The 17,633-nt window shown below is 40.5% G+C and overlaps 1 protein-coding gene across 3 annotated transcripts in view; it reads left to right on the top strand.

Moving 5' to 3' along the window:
• The window catches only part of MPP2 (MAGUK p55 scaffold protein 2), a 40,750-nt gene extending 23,117 nt beyond the window's left edge, over nt 1–17,633 (top strand). For 2 of the 3 annotated variants that reach the window (XM_089674544.1, XM_089674542.1), the window contains 7 exons: nt 382–513; nt 2,331–2,436; nt 3,470–3,538; nt 4,354–4,515; nt 4,995–5,197; nt 5,655–5,783; nt 12,116–17,633. In XM_089674544.1, the coding sequence (XP_089530670.1) occupies nt 382–513; nt 2,331–2,436; nt 3,470–3,538; nt 4,354–4,515; nt 4,995–5,197; nt 5,655–5,783; nt 12,116–12,292 (978 nt within the window). In that variant the 3' untranslated portion in view covers nt 12,293–17,633. The remainder of the gene's footprint in view (nt 1–381; nt 514–2,330; nt 2,437–3,469; nt 3,539–4,353; nt 4,516–4,994; nt 5,198–5,654; nt 5,784–12,115) is intronic. The other variant, XM_089674543.1, reaches the window with a different exon arrangement.

Raw genomic sequence — 17,633 nt, 5'->3', positions numbered from 1 at the left:
ACCAAAATGCACAGTACACCACTTTCTCTAGCATTACCCAAAATCATAATTAACCTAATACCAACGTACTGTAAAAAATTCATAAAAATCTGGATCATAGACCAGATGAAATCCTCACATTTAGCGCTCACAGAGAAGAATTATATCATTGGATGGCCATAGGCAAAAATGACTTGTGTTGCTCTGTGGTGCATCGTGGTGTTGGTGGATCTGGTACAGGTCTAATAGAATTTACAATGTTGCTTACACTTTCATTGTGCATGAAGAACCTGATATCACCAGCCCACCTTCATTACATCCATGTTTATTCATTTACATATTGTAAGAAAATTGAGGTTCATTACAACATACATAATAAAAAACACGTCTCTTACGTTTCAGGTGTTTGTGAAGTGTCACTTCAGCTACGACCCGTCAAATGACAGTCTGATTCCTTGTAAGGAGGCAGGGTTGGCTTTCCGTGCAGGGGACCTCCTGCAGATTGTCAACCAGGAAGACCCCAACTGGTGGCAGGTCAGTAACAACAAAAATTCATCTATGGATGTGTTCTACCTCTCATATTAAACCCATAGACATCGGATGGCTTTTAGGATATAAAGAATTAACAGAGTTGACAGACACAAGTATGGCCAGAAAGAGTAATTTTTGCAAGAAATGTTCAAGAGTAAAAAAAATATGCAATAATTGGACCATTTATGACCTGCCTAGAAGGTCATAATGAGCAGCTCAGCCACCAGATGTTATCACACACACTGATTTTGCAGTGTATTGTAAAATTGCCTTTCCAGAAGCTCTGATCTTTCTCTCTTCAATTTCAAAGAGCTAATATGAATATAATTATTGTCTCACATTGGCCCAGTATGGTGGTGGTCTCAGATCTGCATGACAGGCAGATATCTTCCTGCCTGCCACTGTATGGTTCAGACAATCCAAATCTGAAATGCTGGATCTGATCTCACAATGTTGCAAAAGACAAGGGGACACTTCTTATACCTGGAATAAAAGCAGTTTAACCTCCACAACGGAAACTGTAAGAGCAGGGAATATTCAGAAACACCTTCCACAGGGGAGGCTCGAGCCAGCTCAGTATATTGCTTCAAAAAAGTGATGGATAGGTTTCTAAATGCAAAACAACTGGTTATTTAGAGTTATAAAAAAAATAAGATTGTTGATCCAAGGGGTATCTTTCTTGATCCCAGGAGTATGAGTTTTGGACCAGGGAGAATTTTTTTCCCTGTTACTGCAAATTTTCTAGGTTTTATAAGAATCGTCTGGGCCAACTGCAGGTTGAGGGTTCAGGGGATGCATTTTTTTTAATTTTTGGTTAAAATCAATAGATGCATATTTTTTCAACATATTGTATGCAATGCTGGCCATGCAATATTAGATTTTTGCATTCAGCCTGCATGGTGAATGAAAAAAAATGAAATGGATTACTCCATCCACGGTAAACAGTGCAGATGGACAAATATGGTCAGAATATTTAAATAGCGACTGCATCTGACTGGATGCAGCTGCTGTTCAAGCAATCATTTTTCCCCTTTGATTTTTCAGTTGAAGAATGTCAGGCAAGAGGGCTCTGAAAAGAAGACCCACTAAGCAAAATTTTCCCAGTTCGTTAGGAACCATCTGAAATTCGATCAGATGTATTGTGCTCAGGGCCGTGGATAAGGGGGTACCACCAGTCCTTCTGTACGGGGCCCAAGCCAGCAGGGGGTGGGGCATGCAGCTGGGTAAATTGGATGTGGGTAGGGAGGTTGATCAGCACAGCAGGGGTCAATTACTGAAACTGATCCCCTGTATGGCTCTATCTGCAGCAGCTGAAAGCTGGCTTCTTCTCCTCTCCCTCCCACTGGCTTTCAGCTGTTGCAGAGAAAGTCATACAGGGGATTGTTTCCAGTAATTGACCTTCACCTCATCTATCATCCTCCCTGTGCACCATATGCTTCCCTCTGCTGCCCAGGCCCCCATGTGCCCCCACCCCACAGTACTGCCGGCTTCCCTCCTCTCCTTTCCAGTGGCAGTTGCAAGCATACAATAGGATCCTCACAGATGGAGAGTGGAGGAAGGCCTGATAAATATGTCACATTTACCAGCCCCTTCCTTTGCTGAATGAACACAATGAGTGACAAGCACCAATCACTCACTGTGTTCATTCATAAAATGTGCTTTGTTTTTTGTTTTTTGGGGGGGGGGGTTACTGTCAAGTTGGCTGTATGGGATCCCGTGGTTTCTAACAGCAGTCCTGATTGTGCTAGAATACAACTGTTTTGCAGAGGGCCACTTCAGGGCTTATTGAAATTTCTCTGTTCACTATCTCTCTTGTCCAGGCGTGTCTAGTGAAAGGTGGCTCTGCAGGTCTCATTCCCAGCCAGCTACTGGAGGAGAAAAGAAAAGCATTTGTTAAAAGAGATGGTGAGCTGACTCCAAACTCTAGTGAGTAACCTTCCGCTTCTGCCTAAATGCAGTTTGAGCACACTGGGCCTTTTTAGTAAGGTATGCCTGGGCAGCACTGACGTGCTGTACACACAAGCACTCTTTTTTTCAACTTTCATCAGTTTAAAGGTTACTCATTGGTTCTTGTAGGTTACTGCACTTTACATTTCATTTTAAACCCTATTAAAGTTGAACTCCAGGCAGATCTAAAATTATCAGTGGTAGTTATGGGTTGATTAAAACAATTTATATCTAAAACACAGCTAATTTAAGTATCTAAACCTGTATAGATGTCAGCCTCCTGTAATCCCATGTCCAGCAGCACTGCAAAGGCTGAAAAGGCTGGAAAGGGGAGGGAGAGCCATAAGCAATCAGATTTTGCTGTGCACATATGCTGAAATCTATAGTCTTCTGCTAGTCCTTCATTGCTCAAACAGGAGGCTGGGGATGGTTCTTGACCAAGCTGGGCTACTACTGGGAAGTTTAGGAAACTGGCTAGCAGCAGTTCTCAGATCATAAGACCAGCAGCACAAATCCTTTGCCAGGTAAAATACCTTTTTCAAATGTGCGTTTAGCTGATGGAATTCAACTTGGGTTGCCACATCCTCCTATAACCTATAACTTAGATTCAGTTACCTGTTTTTAATTAGTTATAGAACTTATGTAGTTTGTATGTGTCCAGTTTTGAGGTGTCAACCCCAAGTCTTTTTTTCCATAAGTACATTTGCCTTGACTTTCTCTCTTCCAATGCATGTTAAGTCTGTGGTAAAGGGTTTATTCACTCAAAGAAGACATAGTCCCTTTTTCACGCATGCATTGTATTTGGATTCTGGCAAAATTAGGAAAAAAAGGCACGGCAGGTGATTTGCTCATTTCTAATTGCCTATCATTCTCAACAAAAAATCCTTATGTGCATCTGAAGGTAGTTCAGAAGCAGTAATAGTGCGCTATTACTGCTAGTGTGTTATACAAGTTATATGTACAGTATATAATTATGGACCTGAATTTTGTAACAAATTGTTGGTGTTGATAGGTGCTCTTTGCGGAAGTATCGGAGGAAAAAAAAAGAAGAGGATAATGTATGTAACCACCAAAAATGCAGGTAAAATGTTCATAAACATAGGGGGTCATTGTATTCATAGGTATATATGTGGGTACGGGGGATATGAATAAGGTACAAAATCTTTCAGCCCTGAGAATATATCGTGTCTTATCAATTCCTTAAATGTATCATTCCACCCAAAGCTGGCCAATTAGAGACATTTATTTCAGGCTCTCCCCTGAAAGGACTTTCCTTCTTACATCCTTTTACAGTCATACAAGGAGGGGAGTCCTCTTCTGGATGGGACTTTGATGGCACAATTCTGAGCACTTCTGAGGAAGAGATTTCTGTTGATCTTGAAACACGTCAAGTGCGAATTACGCATGATCCATGACTAGATTTGCAATACCATCTTTAATGACACCGCCGCAATCTGTATTGTAGCTCTATGTTTGGGGTTTTTTTTTTTTTTTTTTTAAGATTCTAATAATAAAACTGCATATTGTTTTTATAAAAAAAAATATTTATTGAACTGTTTAAATGTATTATATAAGAGAATTGTGCCGTTAAAGTCCTGTCCAAAAGAGGACTCCCCTCCTTGTATTCTTTAGGGATGTTGGCACCCTGTATATTATATTCCTTTACCTTCTCTTTTTACAGTCATACAGACATACACTAGACTGACCTTCCTAAAAAAATGTTGGTTTGTGAAAGGAAATATAAGAGCCCACATAAAAAATCTAATTCTACTCAAAATGTGTCCTTGATAGCATTAGAATGTCATTAATGAGCATTGACTTCACCAAAAGAATGGGCATCAATTGTTCTAATCAAACACACAGCAATAAAAATATCACCTGATTCCTGTTTTGTAGAGTTCGACCGCCATGAGCTTCTCATATACGAAGAAGTAGCAAAAATGCCCCCATTTCGAAGAAAGACCCTTATTCTTATTGGTGCCCAGGGAGTTGGGAGGAGGAGCCTGAAGAATAAACTGCTGACTTCGGACCCATTGAGATATGGCACCACAACACCATGTGAGTTTCTGTAGGCCCATATTTGCTTGTACATTGTGATGCAACATATTTACAGTATAACCTCAAGAGAATGTTCACTTTTGGTGAATATTTCTTGAAGAGAGAATTGAATGCCGGCGCTGTATCACCAGACCTCTAGTGAAATCTTTATTGGAACATATGTCGATTTTGCTAAGGAATATATGGAGAACCCACTTTGTCTTGCAGACTTGCAAGTTCATCCTATTGGCCAAGTGTAGCCTGTAGTTGTGCTGTGGTGGGAGTGGGGATACATGGACCCAGTGGGGAATCAAACTATACATCTTTTCACCCATGCTGATATCACCTGAGTGGGACTCTACTTCTATTCTCATTAAACGGACAGGCCAAACCTTGGATCAACATTTAAACTTTCAAAATGACGCCTTTGTAGAACCAGCTGGTGTACTAGGATAACAATAACTACATATGCTCATCCGGACTTTCTGATCTCATTACAGATACCTCACGGAAGAGGAAAGAAGGAGAGTGGGATGGTCAGTCCTACATCTTCGTGTCGCGTGCAGAGATGGAACAAGACATAAAAGCTGGCCGCTATCTGGAGCATGGAGAATATGAGAGCAATCTGTACGGCACCAAAATTAGCTCCATACAGGAAGTGGTGGCATCAGGAAAGATGTGTGTGTTGGATGTCAACCCTCAGGTGAGAAAAAAAACCCATAAAATACAATATAATCCTAGCCTGATTGTAAATACACTACAAATAGAAGTTCATCTTTGTCAAGGAATTGATCCTTGTGTCTTAAAGGTTTTATTACTTATAAGGCTGCCAGCACACAGTGTCTCGCTCTCTCCTCCATAAAAGGATAACCACAACTATGATACAATGAGACCTGATTAAACCAACATAAACATACAAATAAAAATAATATAGAGGTTATATGTATATCTTCACTACTCTATCCCAAAGTAGAACAAGTTTTGGCTGTAGCTGGGCTTTACCAATTCAATGTCTTAGCATTATCGCATGTAGCACATACACGTTTTACGACCTGAACTGAATATGCTGCATTGCTAGGGAGCAGGAATAAACAAGAAAACACAAATATGTAGCTGTAGATCTGTGATCTAGCTTTTCTAACTCTTGGATTTCTCAACAGGCAGTGAAAGTCCTCAGGACTGCAGAGTTTGTGCCATATGTTGTGTTCATTGGAGCTCCAGATTTCCAAACCCTAAAAACCAACAACCAGGCAGCAGTTCATGCCGGTCTGACAGCAAAACAATTGTCTGTAAGTGTTAATCTGATTATTTTTTAATGGACTAGGCAGGGGCGGACTGACAACTCAAGGGGCCCCCTGGCAATAGGGGATCATGGGGCCCCTGTGTCCTTTCCCACACTCAAAGCACACCCAAAAAGCCTATAAAAAAGGTGCCAGGGGCACTTCATGGGGCCCCCTACTGACCCCGGGCCCTCAGGCAGTGCCCGAGTACTCGAATGGTCAGTCCGCCCCTGGGACAAGGGAATCTACATAGGTTTATAGGGTTGATGGCTTCCACACCTGTTTGGATCATTATAATGGGGCTGCTAACAGACAGACATGTCAAAAAAGGTAAATTTCATTGGGATGCAGAAGGGCTCATATGCTGTCTATCAGCCTTGCTGCCCTTTAAAGTCAAGAAAGCTCTGTAAAGCAGTGGTTCTCAACCTTCCTAATGCCGTGACTAGAGATGAGCGAATTTCTCAAAAATTCGATTCGGCTGATTCGGCGAATTCCAGTGTGAAATTCGATTCGATGCGAATTTCTTCGCTACGAAGATGACTTATAAAAAGGGTTTCTAGGCTTCAGAGAGCCTTTAAATTAGTGCAGAACACTGTACCTTTAATTTAAATGCCCTTGGAGATGAGGAAAGAGAAGGAGAAGGAGAAGGAGAAGGATGAGAAGAAGGAGAAGGATGAGAAGAAGGAGAAGGAGAAGGATGAGAAGAAGGAGAAGGAGAAGGATGAGAAGAAGGAGAAGGAGAAGGATGAGAAGAAGGAGAAGGAGAAGGATGAGGAGAAGGAGAAGGATGAGAAGAAGGAGAAGGATGAGAAGAAGGAGAAGGAGAAGGATGAGAAGAAGGAGAAGGATGAGAAGAAGGAGAAGGAGAAGGATGAGAAGAAGGAGAAGGAGAAGGATGAGAAGATGGAGAAGGAGAAGGATGAGAAGAAGGAGAAGGAGAAGGATGAGAAGAAGGAGAAGGAGAAGGATGAGAAGAAGGAGAAGGATGAGGAGAAGGAGAAGGATGAGAAGAAGGAGAAGGATGAGAAGAAGGAGAAGGATGAGAAGAAGGAGAAGGAGAAGGATGAGAAGAAGGAGAAGGATGAGAAGAAGGAGAAGGATGAGAAGAAGGAGAAGGAGAAGGAGAAGCAGAAGGAGAAGGATGAGAAGAAGGAAAAGGAGAAGGATGAGAAGATGGAGAAGGAGAAGGATGAGAAGAAGGAGAAGGATGAGAAGAAGGAGAAGGATGAGAAGATGGAGAAGGAGAAGGATGAGAAGAAGGAGAAGGAGAAGGATGAGAAGAAGGAGAAGGAGAAGGATGAGAAGAAGGAGAAGGAGAAGGATGAGAAGAAGGAGAAGGAGAAGGATGAGAAGAAGGAGAAGGAGAAGGATGAGAAGAAGGAGAAGGAGAAGGATGAGAAGAAGGAGAAGGATGAGAAGAAGGAGAAGGAGAAGGATGAGAAGAAGGAGAAGGAGAAGGATGAGAAGAAGGAGAAGGATGAGAAGAAGAAGAAGGATGAGAAGAAGGATGAGAAGAAGAAGGATGAGAAGAAGGACAGTTCTGTGACAGTTTCTGTCTATTTCTGACAGTTCTGGGACATTCACTCCATACAGCTGTTTCAACCGCTGTATGGAGGGAATGTCATGGAACTGTCAGAAATAGACTATTAATGACAGTTCTGGGACTGTCCTTCCATGCAGCGGTTGAAACATTGTATGTATTTGTTTCCATAAATGGATCCATTTATGGAAACAAATACATACAATGTTTCAACCGCTGCATGGAAGGACAGTCCCAGAACTGTCATTAATAGTCTATTTCTGACAGTTCTATGACATTCCCTCCATACAGCGGTTGAAACAGCTGTATGGAGTGAATGTCCCAGAACTGTCAGAAATAGACTATTTATGACAGTTCTGGGACTGTCCTTCCATACAGCGGTTGAAACATTGCATCTATTTTTTTCCATAAATGACATTCTGCAAATACACTTAGAGGAGCGCTGCAGATACACTTTTTGCCGGCTTGGAATTAATCTTATTTTCATCCTACTTCTTCTTCTTCATCCTCATAAGAAGAAAAAGAAGAAGTAGGATGAAAATAAGAATAATTCCAAGCCGGCAAAAAGTGTATCTGCAGCGCTCCTCTAAGTGTATCTGCAGAATGTCATTTATGGAAAAAAATAGATACAATGTTTCAACCGCTGTATGGAGTGAATGTCCCAGAACTGTCATAAATAGTCTATTTCTGACAGTTCTGGGACATTCACTCCATACAGCTGTTTCAACCGCTGTATGGAGGGAATGTCATAGAACTGTCAGAAATAGACTATTAATGACAGTTCTGGGACTGTCCTTCCATACAGCGGTTGAAACATTGTATGTATTTGTTTCCATAAATGGATCCATTTATGGAAACAAATACATACAATGTTTCAACCGCTGTATGGAAGGACAGTCCCAGAACTGTCATTAATAGTCTATTTCTGACAGTTCCATGACATTCCCTCCATACAGCGGTTTCCGGCAAAAAGTGTATGTGCAGAGTTCCTCTATTCTGCAGATACACTTAGAGGAGCTCTGCAGATACACTTAGAGGAGCTCTGCACATACACTTTTTGCCGGCTTGGAATTATTCTTATTTTCATCCTTCTTCTTCTTCTTCTTCTTCTTCTTCTTCTTCATCCTCATCCTCTTCTTCTTCTTCTGAGGATGAGGATGAGGATGAAGAAGAAGAAGAAGAAGTAGGATGAAAATAAGATTAATTCCAAGCCGGCAAAAAGTGTATGTGCAGAGCTCCTCTAAGTGTATCTGCAGAATAGAGGAACTCTGCACATACACTTTTTGCCGGCTTGCAATTATTCTTATTTTCATCCTACTTCTTCTTCCTCTTCTTCATCCTCTTCTTCTTCTTCTGAGGATGAGGATAAAGAAGAAGAAGAAGAAGAAGAAGTAGGATGAAAATAAGATTAATTCCAAACAGGCAAAAAGTGTATGTGCAGAGCTCCTCTAAGTGTATCTGCAGAATAGAGGAACTCTGCACATACACTTTTTGCCGGCTTGGAATTATTCTTATTTTCATCCTACTGCTTCTTCTTCTTCTTCATCCTCATCCTCATCCTCAGAAGAAGAGGATGAGGATGAGGATGAAGAAGAAGAAGAAGAAGAAGTAGGATGAAAAGAAGAATAATTCCAAGCCGGCAAAAAGTGTATGTGCAGAGTTCCTCTATTTCTGACAGTTCTCTCACAGCTGCTTCACATGTACAGCGGTTGAAACATCTGTATCCTAAATGGAAACTAATAGATACAAATTGTATCTATTAGTTTCCATTTAGGATACAGATGTTTCAACCGCTGTACATGTGAAGAAGCTGTGAGAGAACTGTCAGAAATAGAGGAACTCTGCACATACACTTTTTACCGGCTTGGAATTATTCTTCTTTTCATCCTACTTCTTCTTCTTCTTCTTCATCCTCATCCTCATCCTCTTCCTCTGAGGATGAAGATGAAGAAGAAGAAGAAGTAGGATGAAAAGAAGAATAATTCCAAGCCGGCAAAAAGTGTATGTGCAGAGTTCCTCTATTTCTGACAGTTCTCTCACAGCTTCTTCACATGAACAGTGGTTGAAACATCTGTATCCTAAATGTAAACTAATAGATACAATGTTTCAACCGCTAAACATGTGTTCCTTCTGTCAGAGAACTGTCAGAAATAGCGGAGCTCACTGCAGGGACACTTTTGCCGGCTGATCGGGAAATGTTCGATTCGCGCACCCGAAGTAGGCAAAATTTCGGTTTCGCCGCGAATCGAATATTTCCTGAAATTCGACTCGAATTCCGGTTCGCCTGGTTCGATTCGCTCATCTCTAGCCGTGACCCTTTAATACAGTTCCTCATGTTGTGGTGACCCCCAACCATAAAATTATTTACCCAGTAATTATAATTCATGAGTGTCGTTTTACCTCCAATACTGCTGCTTTCAACACAGTAGCTGCTTTTAACAGAGTAGCTGCTTTCAACACAGCAGCTGCTTTCTACACAGTAGCTGCTCTTTACACATCGGAAATGTGTTTTCCGATGGTCATAGGCGACCCCTGTGAAAGGGTTGTTCGACCCCCAAAGGGGTCGCGACCCACAGGTTGAGAACCACTGCTGTAAAGAGATGTAACTAGGATAGGACATACCCCAGTGCAGCTGTTAGAACAGGGGCCAGTGATTATGGAAAATAATATAAATGCCCCTGAATATTTAGCTTTTTCTTTCATACCATTGGGGAATGCTACAAGATGCAGGGATTCTGGTCTCAGTGTTTGATTTAAAAACTGCTCTTATTTGTCTTGTTTAATTCAGTCTTTTAAATTACAAAAAAATACCAAAAATTAACCGGCACAACTGAGTTAGCAGAACAATGACTGCTAAGTACACTACTACAACTAAAATTGTCCCTGAAAAAAATGCATCACTGCATAGATATACGTAACATCAATTTTTTATGATAAACTACAATTGTCATATAAAAAAGTAAAACAACTTCTGTGTTTAAGGCTATTTAAACACATCTGTAATACCCTTACAGATATAACTCATTAAAATCTGCAGAAAACACACCTGCCAAATATGGTTCCAGTCAAAATATGCCAAATAGTGTCCAGCTAAAAAAAGGAACTCACTCTGAGCCGTAAACTAGTATGGTCTGGGTCATAAAAGATGCACAGTCCTACCACTATGGTGGTTTTGCAATTTTATAAGATACCGTATATACTCGAGTATAAGCCGAGTTTTTCAGCACATTTTTTGTGCTGAAAAACGGCCCCCTTGGCTTATACTCGAGTCAACGTCTGCAGATGGCTCCCCCCCCCCTTCCAACAGAAGGGAAACTACGGTAAGTACAGCGGTGGGCAGGGGGCTGCTGTCTCTTACCTGGCTCCGGTCCCATGACGATCCGGTCCAGGAAGCGCGGCTGCTCCTTCATTCGGTTCGTCCACTGGATGTTCGTGCGGCTGCTCGGCTCCGCCTTCTCACCGGTGATTGGCCGCCAGAACTGTAGCTCAGGAAAGGCACACAGGCGGCCAATCACCGAGGAGGCGGAGCTGAGCGGCCCCGCGAAAATCGAGGGAAGGAGATGCAGGTAAGTGTGCCGTGCTTAGGTGCTGCTGCAATCACATATGCAGGCTGCAGCAGCACCATACTGGAACAGGGGTCAGCAAGTGTCAGTGGGAGGAATAGTGCCCCATCATTGGTGTCACTGATACCAATGATGGGGCATTATTCCTCCCACTGACACCAACGATGGGGCACTTTTCCTCCCCCCCACTGACACCAACGATTGGGCACTATTCCACCCCCCACTGACACCAATCATCGAGCACTATTCCACCCCCCACTGACACCAATCATGGGATACTATTCCCCCCCCCACTGACACCAACGATGGGGCACTTTTCCTCCCCCCCACTGACACCAATGATGGGGCACTATTCAACCCACTGACACCAATGTTGGGACACTATTCCTCCCACTGACACCAATGATGGGGCACTATTCCTCCCACTGACACCAATGATGGGGCACTATTCCTCCCACTGATACCAATGATGGGGCACTATTCCTCCCACTGATACCAATGATGGGGCACTATTCCTCCCACTGATACCAATGATGGGGCACTATTCCTCCCACTGATACCAATGATGGGGCACTATTCCTCCCACTGACACCAATGATGGGGCACTATTCCTCCCACTGACACCAATGATGAGGCAGGATGCTTCCCACTGGTGTTCCCACCCTCGGCTTATACTCGAGTCAATAGTTTTTCTCAGTTTTTTGTGGTAAAATTAGGTACCTCGGCTTATATTCGGGTCGGCTTATACTCGAGTATATACGGTACTTGTAGTTGACAATTGTGGTTACAGTAGGGTGGAATTCAGTCTTTTGTTCAGTATTAATGCTTAGTACACACCTTAGAACTGTGTCAAGGTATTATTTTTTCTATGCCAGAAAGAAAATAGTAAGTGGAAACTTCAAATGGTCCTATCACAATGGATTTACCCGATTAACTGTTATTTTTCCCCTTACATATGAAGCTACAGGATGTCCAAGTAAATTTCATAAGTTATGAAGCTCCCGGGTTGGATCATCTATTACTGTTAACTGTGAAAACCCTGATGGTCTTATTATTATCTACAAACTAAATCCGTGACTTCATTTTGCCTAAAGTATCTCCCCTGTAGCACCAATGTACCCAAGAAAAGAGATATTTTACAAACGTGCTTTTGGTGAACCCTTTTTTGATGCTTCTGAGATGTTTAGTGTATGCCTGCTTTTATGTGATACTGGGTGATGCCTTCCCTTTTCCTACAGGATAGTGAGCTCCTACGCATTGTGGAGGAAAGTGAACGGCTCCAGCAAGCCTATGGCCATTACTTTGACCTTAGTCTGGTGAACTCAGATCTGGAGAAAAGTTTCCATGAGCTGCAGGTGGCTCTTGAGAAACTGCGCACTGAGCCCCAGTGGGTTCCCGTCAGCTGGGTCTACTAGATGACCGAATGTCCTCGTATTACCTCTAGGACCTCAGAGCCAGACAGCAGTGTATAAAACATGGACAGACATCTGGGTACAACTTAGATGTTCCCTTTTCCCCCATATTACCCATCTTGTAATTCATTCTACACAACTCCTACCTGATCAACTGTTACCATGTGCATTTTTTTACCATGTATTTCTTCCATTCTCTTGTTAATATTCTGGAGTTTCTCCAGTTTTCCTGCTTATCAACTGCACATGTGAGCTTATGAAAGGGTGATAAGCTGTATTAAAGGGTGCCAAAGGTTCCTTTAAAAAGGCAAGTTCACTTTTATGATCTTTTTACCTGCAACATAATTTTCGTGTATTATCTCAGTTCTGGATTATTACCCTTTTTATCTCCTTTTTCATACCAAGTAATTTTGTTCTTCTCATAATGGTTTTAAATTTTGCTGGTCGCAGTAGGGGATCAGTACATGGAGCTCCTGTATGCGCAGAAAAAACGGCCTTTGGAATCACCCTGACCTGACTGTAAATGCTCAAGAGGGAAATATTACTTGCAGGAAAATGTGATGATTTTATTTTACACTAAAGTTGGCCACAGCTAGCCCTAAATAATTGAATGTTTATTTAAAGGCCGGTTCTCTAAAAGAAGAAATTACACAATACGATTGTGTAATTTGCCAAAAATTTAAGGCCTACCCATAATTACATAATATAAAAAATAGAACAGACCCAAGCATATATCATTTTAAAGTATGGAAGAGCAAAGTCTATTAGAAGTTTGGCCTATAAAGTAGACCTACAGTATACTAAAATGTCACATATTGTATAAAGTAAGTAAAGCATCATTTAACCTGAACTCTGACCTTGTCCATCAGTAGAGGTCACATGACCCAGTGCTTAGGCCCCGATATTTGTGGCCAACACTAAACAGAACCAGTAACAGCCTTTTCCCCAAGAAAGGTCAGAAATTGGTCCTTCTACGTTGCATTATTCTTTATTTATCCTTCCTAGCAAGGTTGATAGCAAAGTGTTATCCTAACAAAAGGTGAACTTCCACTTTAAAAGGAAATACAGCTAATTCATCACTTCAAATGTCTTTTGCATACTATTCCGTCCTACACATGGTTTGCATCTTCCAGTTTTTGGTTATAGAAGAGTTTAAAAAGGTTGTGTGTTGAAAATGAACAACCATAAAAAAAACAACAGATATATTAAGACGTTTTTCAGTGAAAAGTTGTATGATGTTGCACTGCAATGTAAACTTTGGGAGTCATCTTTTTAGTATAAGACCAAGAACAAGCAGAGCATGTTAGGAGTTGTAGTTTCTAATCCGTTTGTGTTGGCCTTTCATTTTGCCCCAGGCAGCACTCATCCTTACAAATTGGTAAATACCCCATTATAAGTACCATATTTTTTTCCAGTGTTTTCTTTTAGAATTGTGTTGTAGACTCTGACATGTGTAGACATTTGCTTAAAATATTGTCCAACTGGATAGGCAGGGCAACTGTGGGATTCAAAGCAGATATGGAGGGTTTGTTGACATTGATCTTTGCTGGGTGAATAGGCTTGGCACATTGGGCTGTATAGATCATTGTCTAAATGGGGAACAGAGCAAGGAATCGCACTATGCAAGGAAGATTCTGGTTGCATCTAAAAATGTTCCTCATTCAGCTACTTTTCTAAATATGGCCTTTTATGAAAGGTGGGATAAAGGGGTTAAAGAAAAGTTAAAAATCATGATTTATTTCGGGACTCCCTGCATAAGAACACGGGTGTAGAAATGTAGGGCCCACATAGCCCCTTAGTAAACAACAGGTGGACCATCGTTTCTGTCCCTTCATTGCTTGAGTTACTAGATATAAAAAAGGCAAAAGGACAGCAGTACACATAATGACCCATTGTAATGAATGAGTACCCATAACGACCCATTGTTATGGATGAGTTCATGGCAATACCAGATTTCACCAGCTGTCATGCTGGAAGGGAAACCTAGAACTATGGGCTCTCTGTGCACTTAAAACCCAGCAGCTGACAAGATCCCTATTCCCCCCCCCAAAAAAAACCACTATACAGGTAAATAAAAAACATTTTCATTAAAGGTCTCTCACTTGTATTAATGTGAACATGACCGTTCCATAAACATAAAACAGGGCTCAAGTGCACGCATCTTATTGTGTCTACAGGTCCCTGAGCTAGGCTTCAGATTAATTCCTGCATACCTTGTAAGCTCCTTGTATCCATGGCCAAGGCTGCACTTTGTCCAAGTCAAGATTAAGCACCACCCACTGTCATTCAAAAGTCAAATGCTAGAACATCTAATGATAAAGTGTTGATAAATTACAAGGGCAAGGCTTAATACCAGGGTGGGGATAATGTTGATTTAGGCAGGAGCTCAGGCTCCATGTGCAGCTAGAACCTTGTATTCAAGTTGGTTCCCCAGAGACACAGGTATTGATTAGAAGACTAACACCGGTACTTGCAAACTAAACAAGAGCCATGCACTACAGCACTATTGTTAATTCCAAAACATTTTAGGCAAGGTCAGAGTTACTTACTTGTGAAGGAAGCCATTTTGTTGGATGGACCTAGGGTTGCTATCTTTTGGTCCATGCATGTCATAGTGACCACTGGATGTAGCTTACCTAAAGTGGGATAAACAAATGTGATATAGTCATAAAAAGCATGTGAGCGAGGCCAAACAGGCACAAGGTTTTATTAACAGTATAATAAACTTTTTTTTCTGCAGTCTGGAAACTAAAGTAATTATAGTCTCCGTTTCATTTGCAAAAGTGCAAATATTATTCTGAGATATCTTCCCCTTTAAATTATGTAAACTTTTGTCTTTAATTTTTTTAAAGCAATACTACAACATGTACAAAAAACAGAGTTTAAATGCAAAAGAGTAAAAAAAAAAAGTTAAAATCTGCATAAAAGGCTGAAGGAAAAGGTTAGTAAGATGTTAAGGGATAAATAGGGTTAACTAAGAAGTAATTATGGGTTAAAAAGAAACATCTTTTATTTAAAAAAAAAAGTTTCTTTTTACATTTGCAGGTTTGACAGAACTGACACATGCAGATAAAAAAAAACCTGACCTAAATAACAAACAAGATTGTATTAATGGATTTATGAGTGAAGTCTGCAAAAGTTTGCAAACTTCATTCACAGATAAGATACTGCCAGTGTTCCTGATTCAGGGAGTGGGAGTCAAACAGACTGAGCATGGTGGCAGGGGATTGGTCCCGTTTTGCCCAGACTAATACTTTCCATAGAAACTGTAAAACCAGACAGTGGAAACTTAAAACCTGGCCTTACTAACAGGTGGAAACCCTACCTGGAACAATTATTCACAGAATACAGAATGAGAACTCAACATTACTGCCTTTATGAGGTACTTTTAAAAGGTATGCCTTTCAGCTTACCAATAACATGGACTAGCCTATAGCAAACAGGCAAAAATGTTTGAGCAATGTCTTTGTATAGGGGAGGTATAAATGCTATTGTCAGTGAATATTGGGAAGTAAATTATTTTGTATATATAGAGAAACTAATATTTAAAGAGAGTCTATACATATATTTATTCATGTTGTACATTGATTATCTGGGAATTGTTGTGTTGGTTATAAATATAATAATTATAGATCAGATTCTGACGTAGACCAGGCTATAAGACCCTTGTTTCTCCAAAAACATTGGTTTTGCCTGCTAGAGTGCTACAGACCAAGTTTGTCTATGTCTACTATAGGCAAAACCTGTGCAGATTGTACACTTTTACACGTAAATACCCAACAAATTTCTTTACAGGAATATTAAAGATGTTTTTTGGAGAAACTAACCTGAACTGTATTGTTTTTTATGCTGATGATGAATATGAAATCACTGTATTAATAGTATTATGACAGATGTTTCAAGGGTCAGGCTGTTTAAAACTGATATTTCAGTTTATGGCAGATGTTGGAGAACTGAACCTACTAAAGATCTCATAACTCTTAGGTCAACCAATGATGAGGTTTACATGACCGGGTTCTCAAGCCAGCATATGTTTAACGATCTTCATGAGGAGTTCCTTTGATCTTATTGTATAATTTATTCTACATTACGAACGCTATAGAGGAAGTATAAATATGCCAAACTGGTCAGGAGAACCCTACGATAGATAGGAAGAAAACCAAGAATGATGGCAAAAAGAGTTCACCACTGGAGTACCCAGTACCCAAGAGGTATAAAAACCAGTAGGTGATATAGTACTTTTGGATGGACCGGCTCTTCAGAGTAAAGCGGAGAATGATTACATTGTACTGATAAAAGCACATAGGATTAGTTAAAGACTATTTTGTTTCTTAACCGTTTTAACTACACTTCTGAACAAGTATTAAAGCAACATTCTCGTGTTTGAACTTTTTAAACCAATTTGTTTGGTTTACAAAGTATCATCACATTTGGGCAGGATTCAGTCATATTTGGGAAGTCCCAATTTCAGATTTTATAACTGCTAAGGCTTAGCTTTCAGGTTTTTTATTACTTTTTTAAGGTTTTGGTTCCTTAAAATTGCCAATCATGAGCATCTATTAATGCAAGGGTTGCCTCTGGCTAAGTCCACATTTACCAGTTTACTTATCAGACATTTCTAAAAAATATACCTGTCTTTGCTGTACATGACAGCCATCCAATCAAATTCCTTCTTTCAGCTGGAATATATGATATAAGCCAACACTGACATTTTACTTTTTGTCCACTTTTGACTTAGAGCTCTCTACTTGTTTCCTGAGACAGATATTCCTTAGGGTGCTTGGGGTCAAACCCATGTAGCATTTGGGTGTCGATAATGCAGTTCTAAACCAGTTTCTTATTAATGCTTCATGACAGAAAGCATCCAAAACATTGACCCTCTTGGCAACCAATCAGATTCTTCTGTTCATTTCTCTAGCTCAGGTTCTGAAACGAAAGGAACAATTTGATTGGTGGCTACAGGCTTTAGAGTTTTCACTTTTTTGAGATAAGCCAAAATCCAAGAAGCAGTGACTAACAGATGCCAAGCTCAAAATAGCTATAAATGGTCTGATTGGACTAGTTTGTGTTTTCCACAAACCATTATTTTTGTGCTGTTTCAATAAATAAGCCCACACGTATTTCAACGATAGGAAAAATACTGAAGACCTCTGGGGCCTTTGTAGCAAAAACTGTTTTGTCTTTTGACCTGTGAACTCTACAGCATAACACTGCCAAAAAGAAATAATATGTCTTTAAATAAGTAAATATACCACACCAGTGTGTAATTCGTGTGTCCTCTTTGTGATATCCTTGTGTTTGTTCTCTTCATGTCTGATTTTAAATAAAAACTATATATGGAGAA

Source organism: Staurois parvus, unplaced genomic scaffold (assembly GCF_062004578.1).
Source record: "Staurois parvus isolate SC_StPar_1 unplaced genomic scaffold, SC_StPar_1.0 ptg000151l, whole genome shotgun sequence".
NCBI classification, from domain to species: Eukaryota; Metazoa; Chordata; class Amphibia; order Anura; family Ranidae; genus Staurois; species Staurois parvus.
The sequence above is the reverse complement of the archived record's forward strand: the minus strand, read 5'-3'. Positions and strand labels throughout refer to the sequence as shown.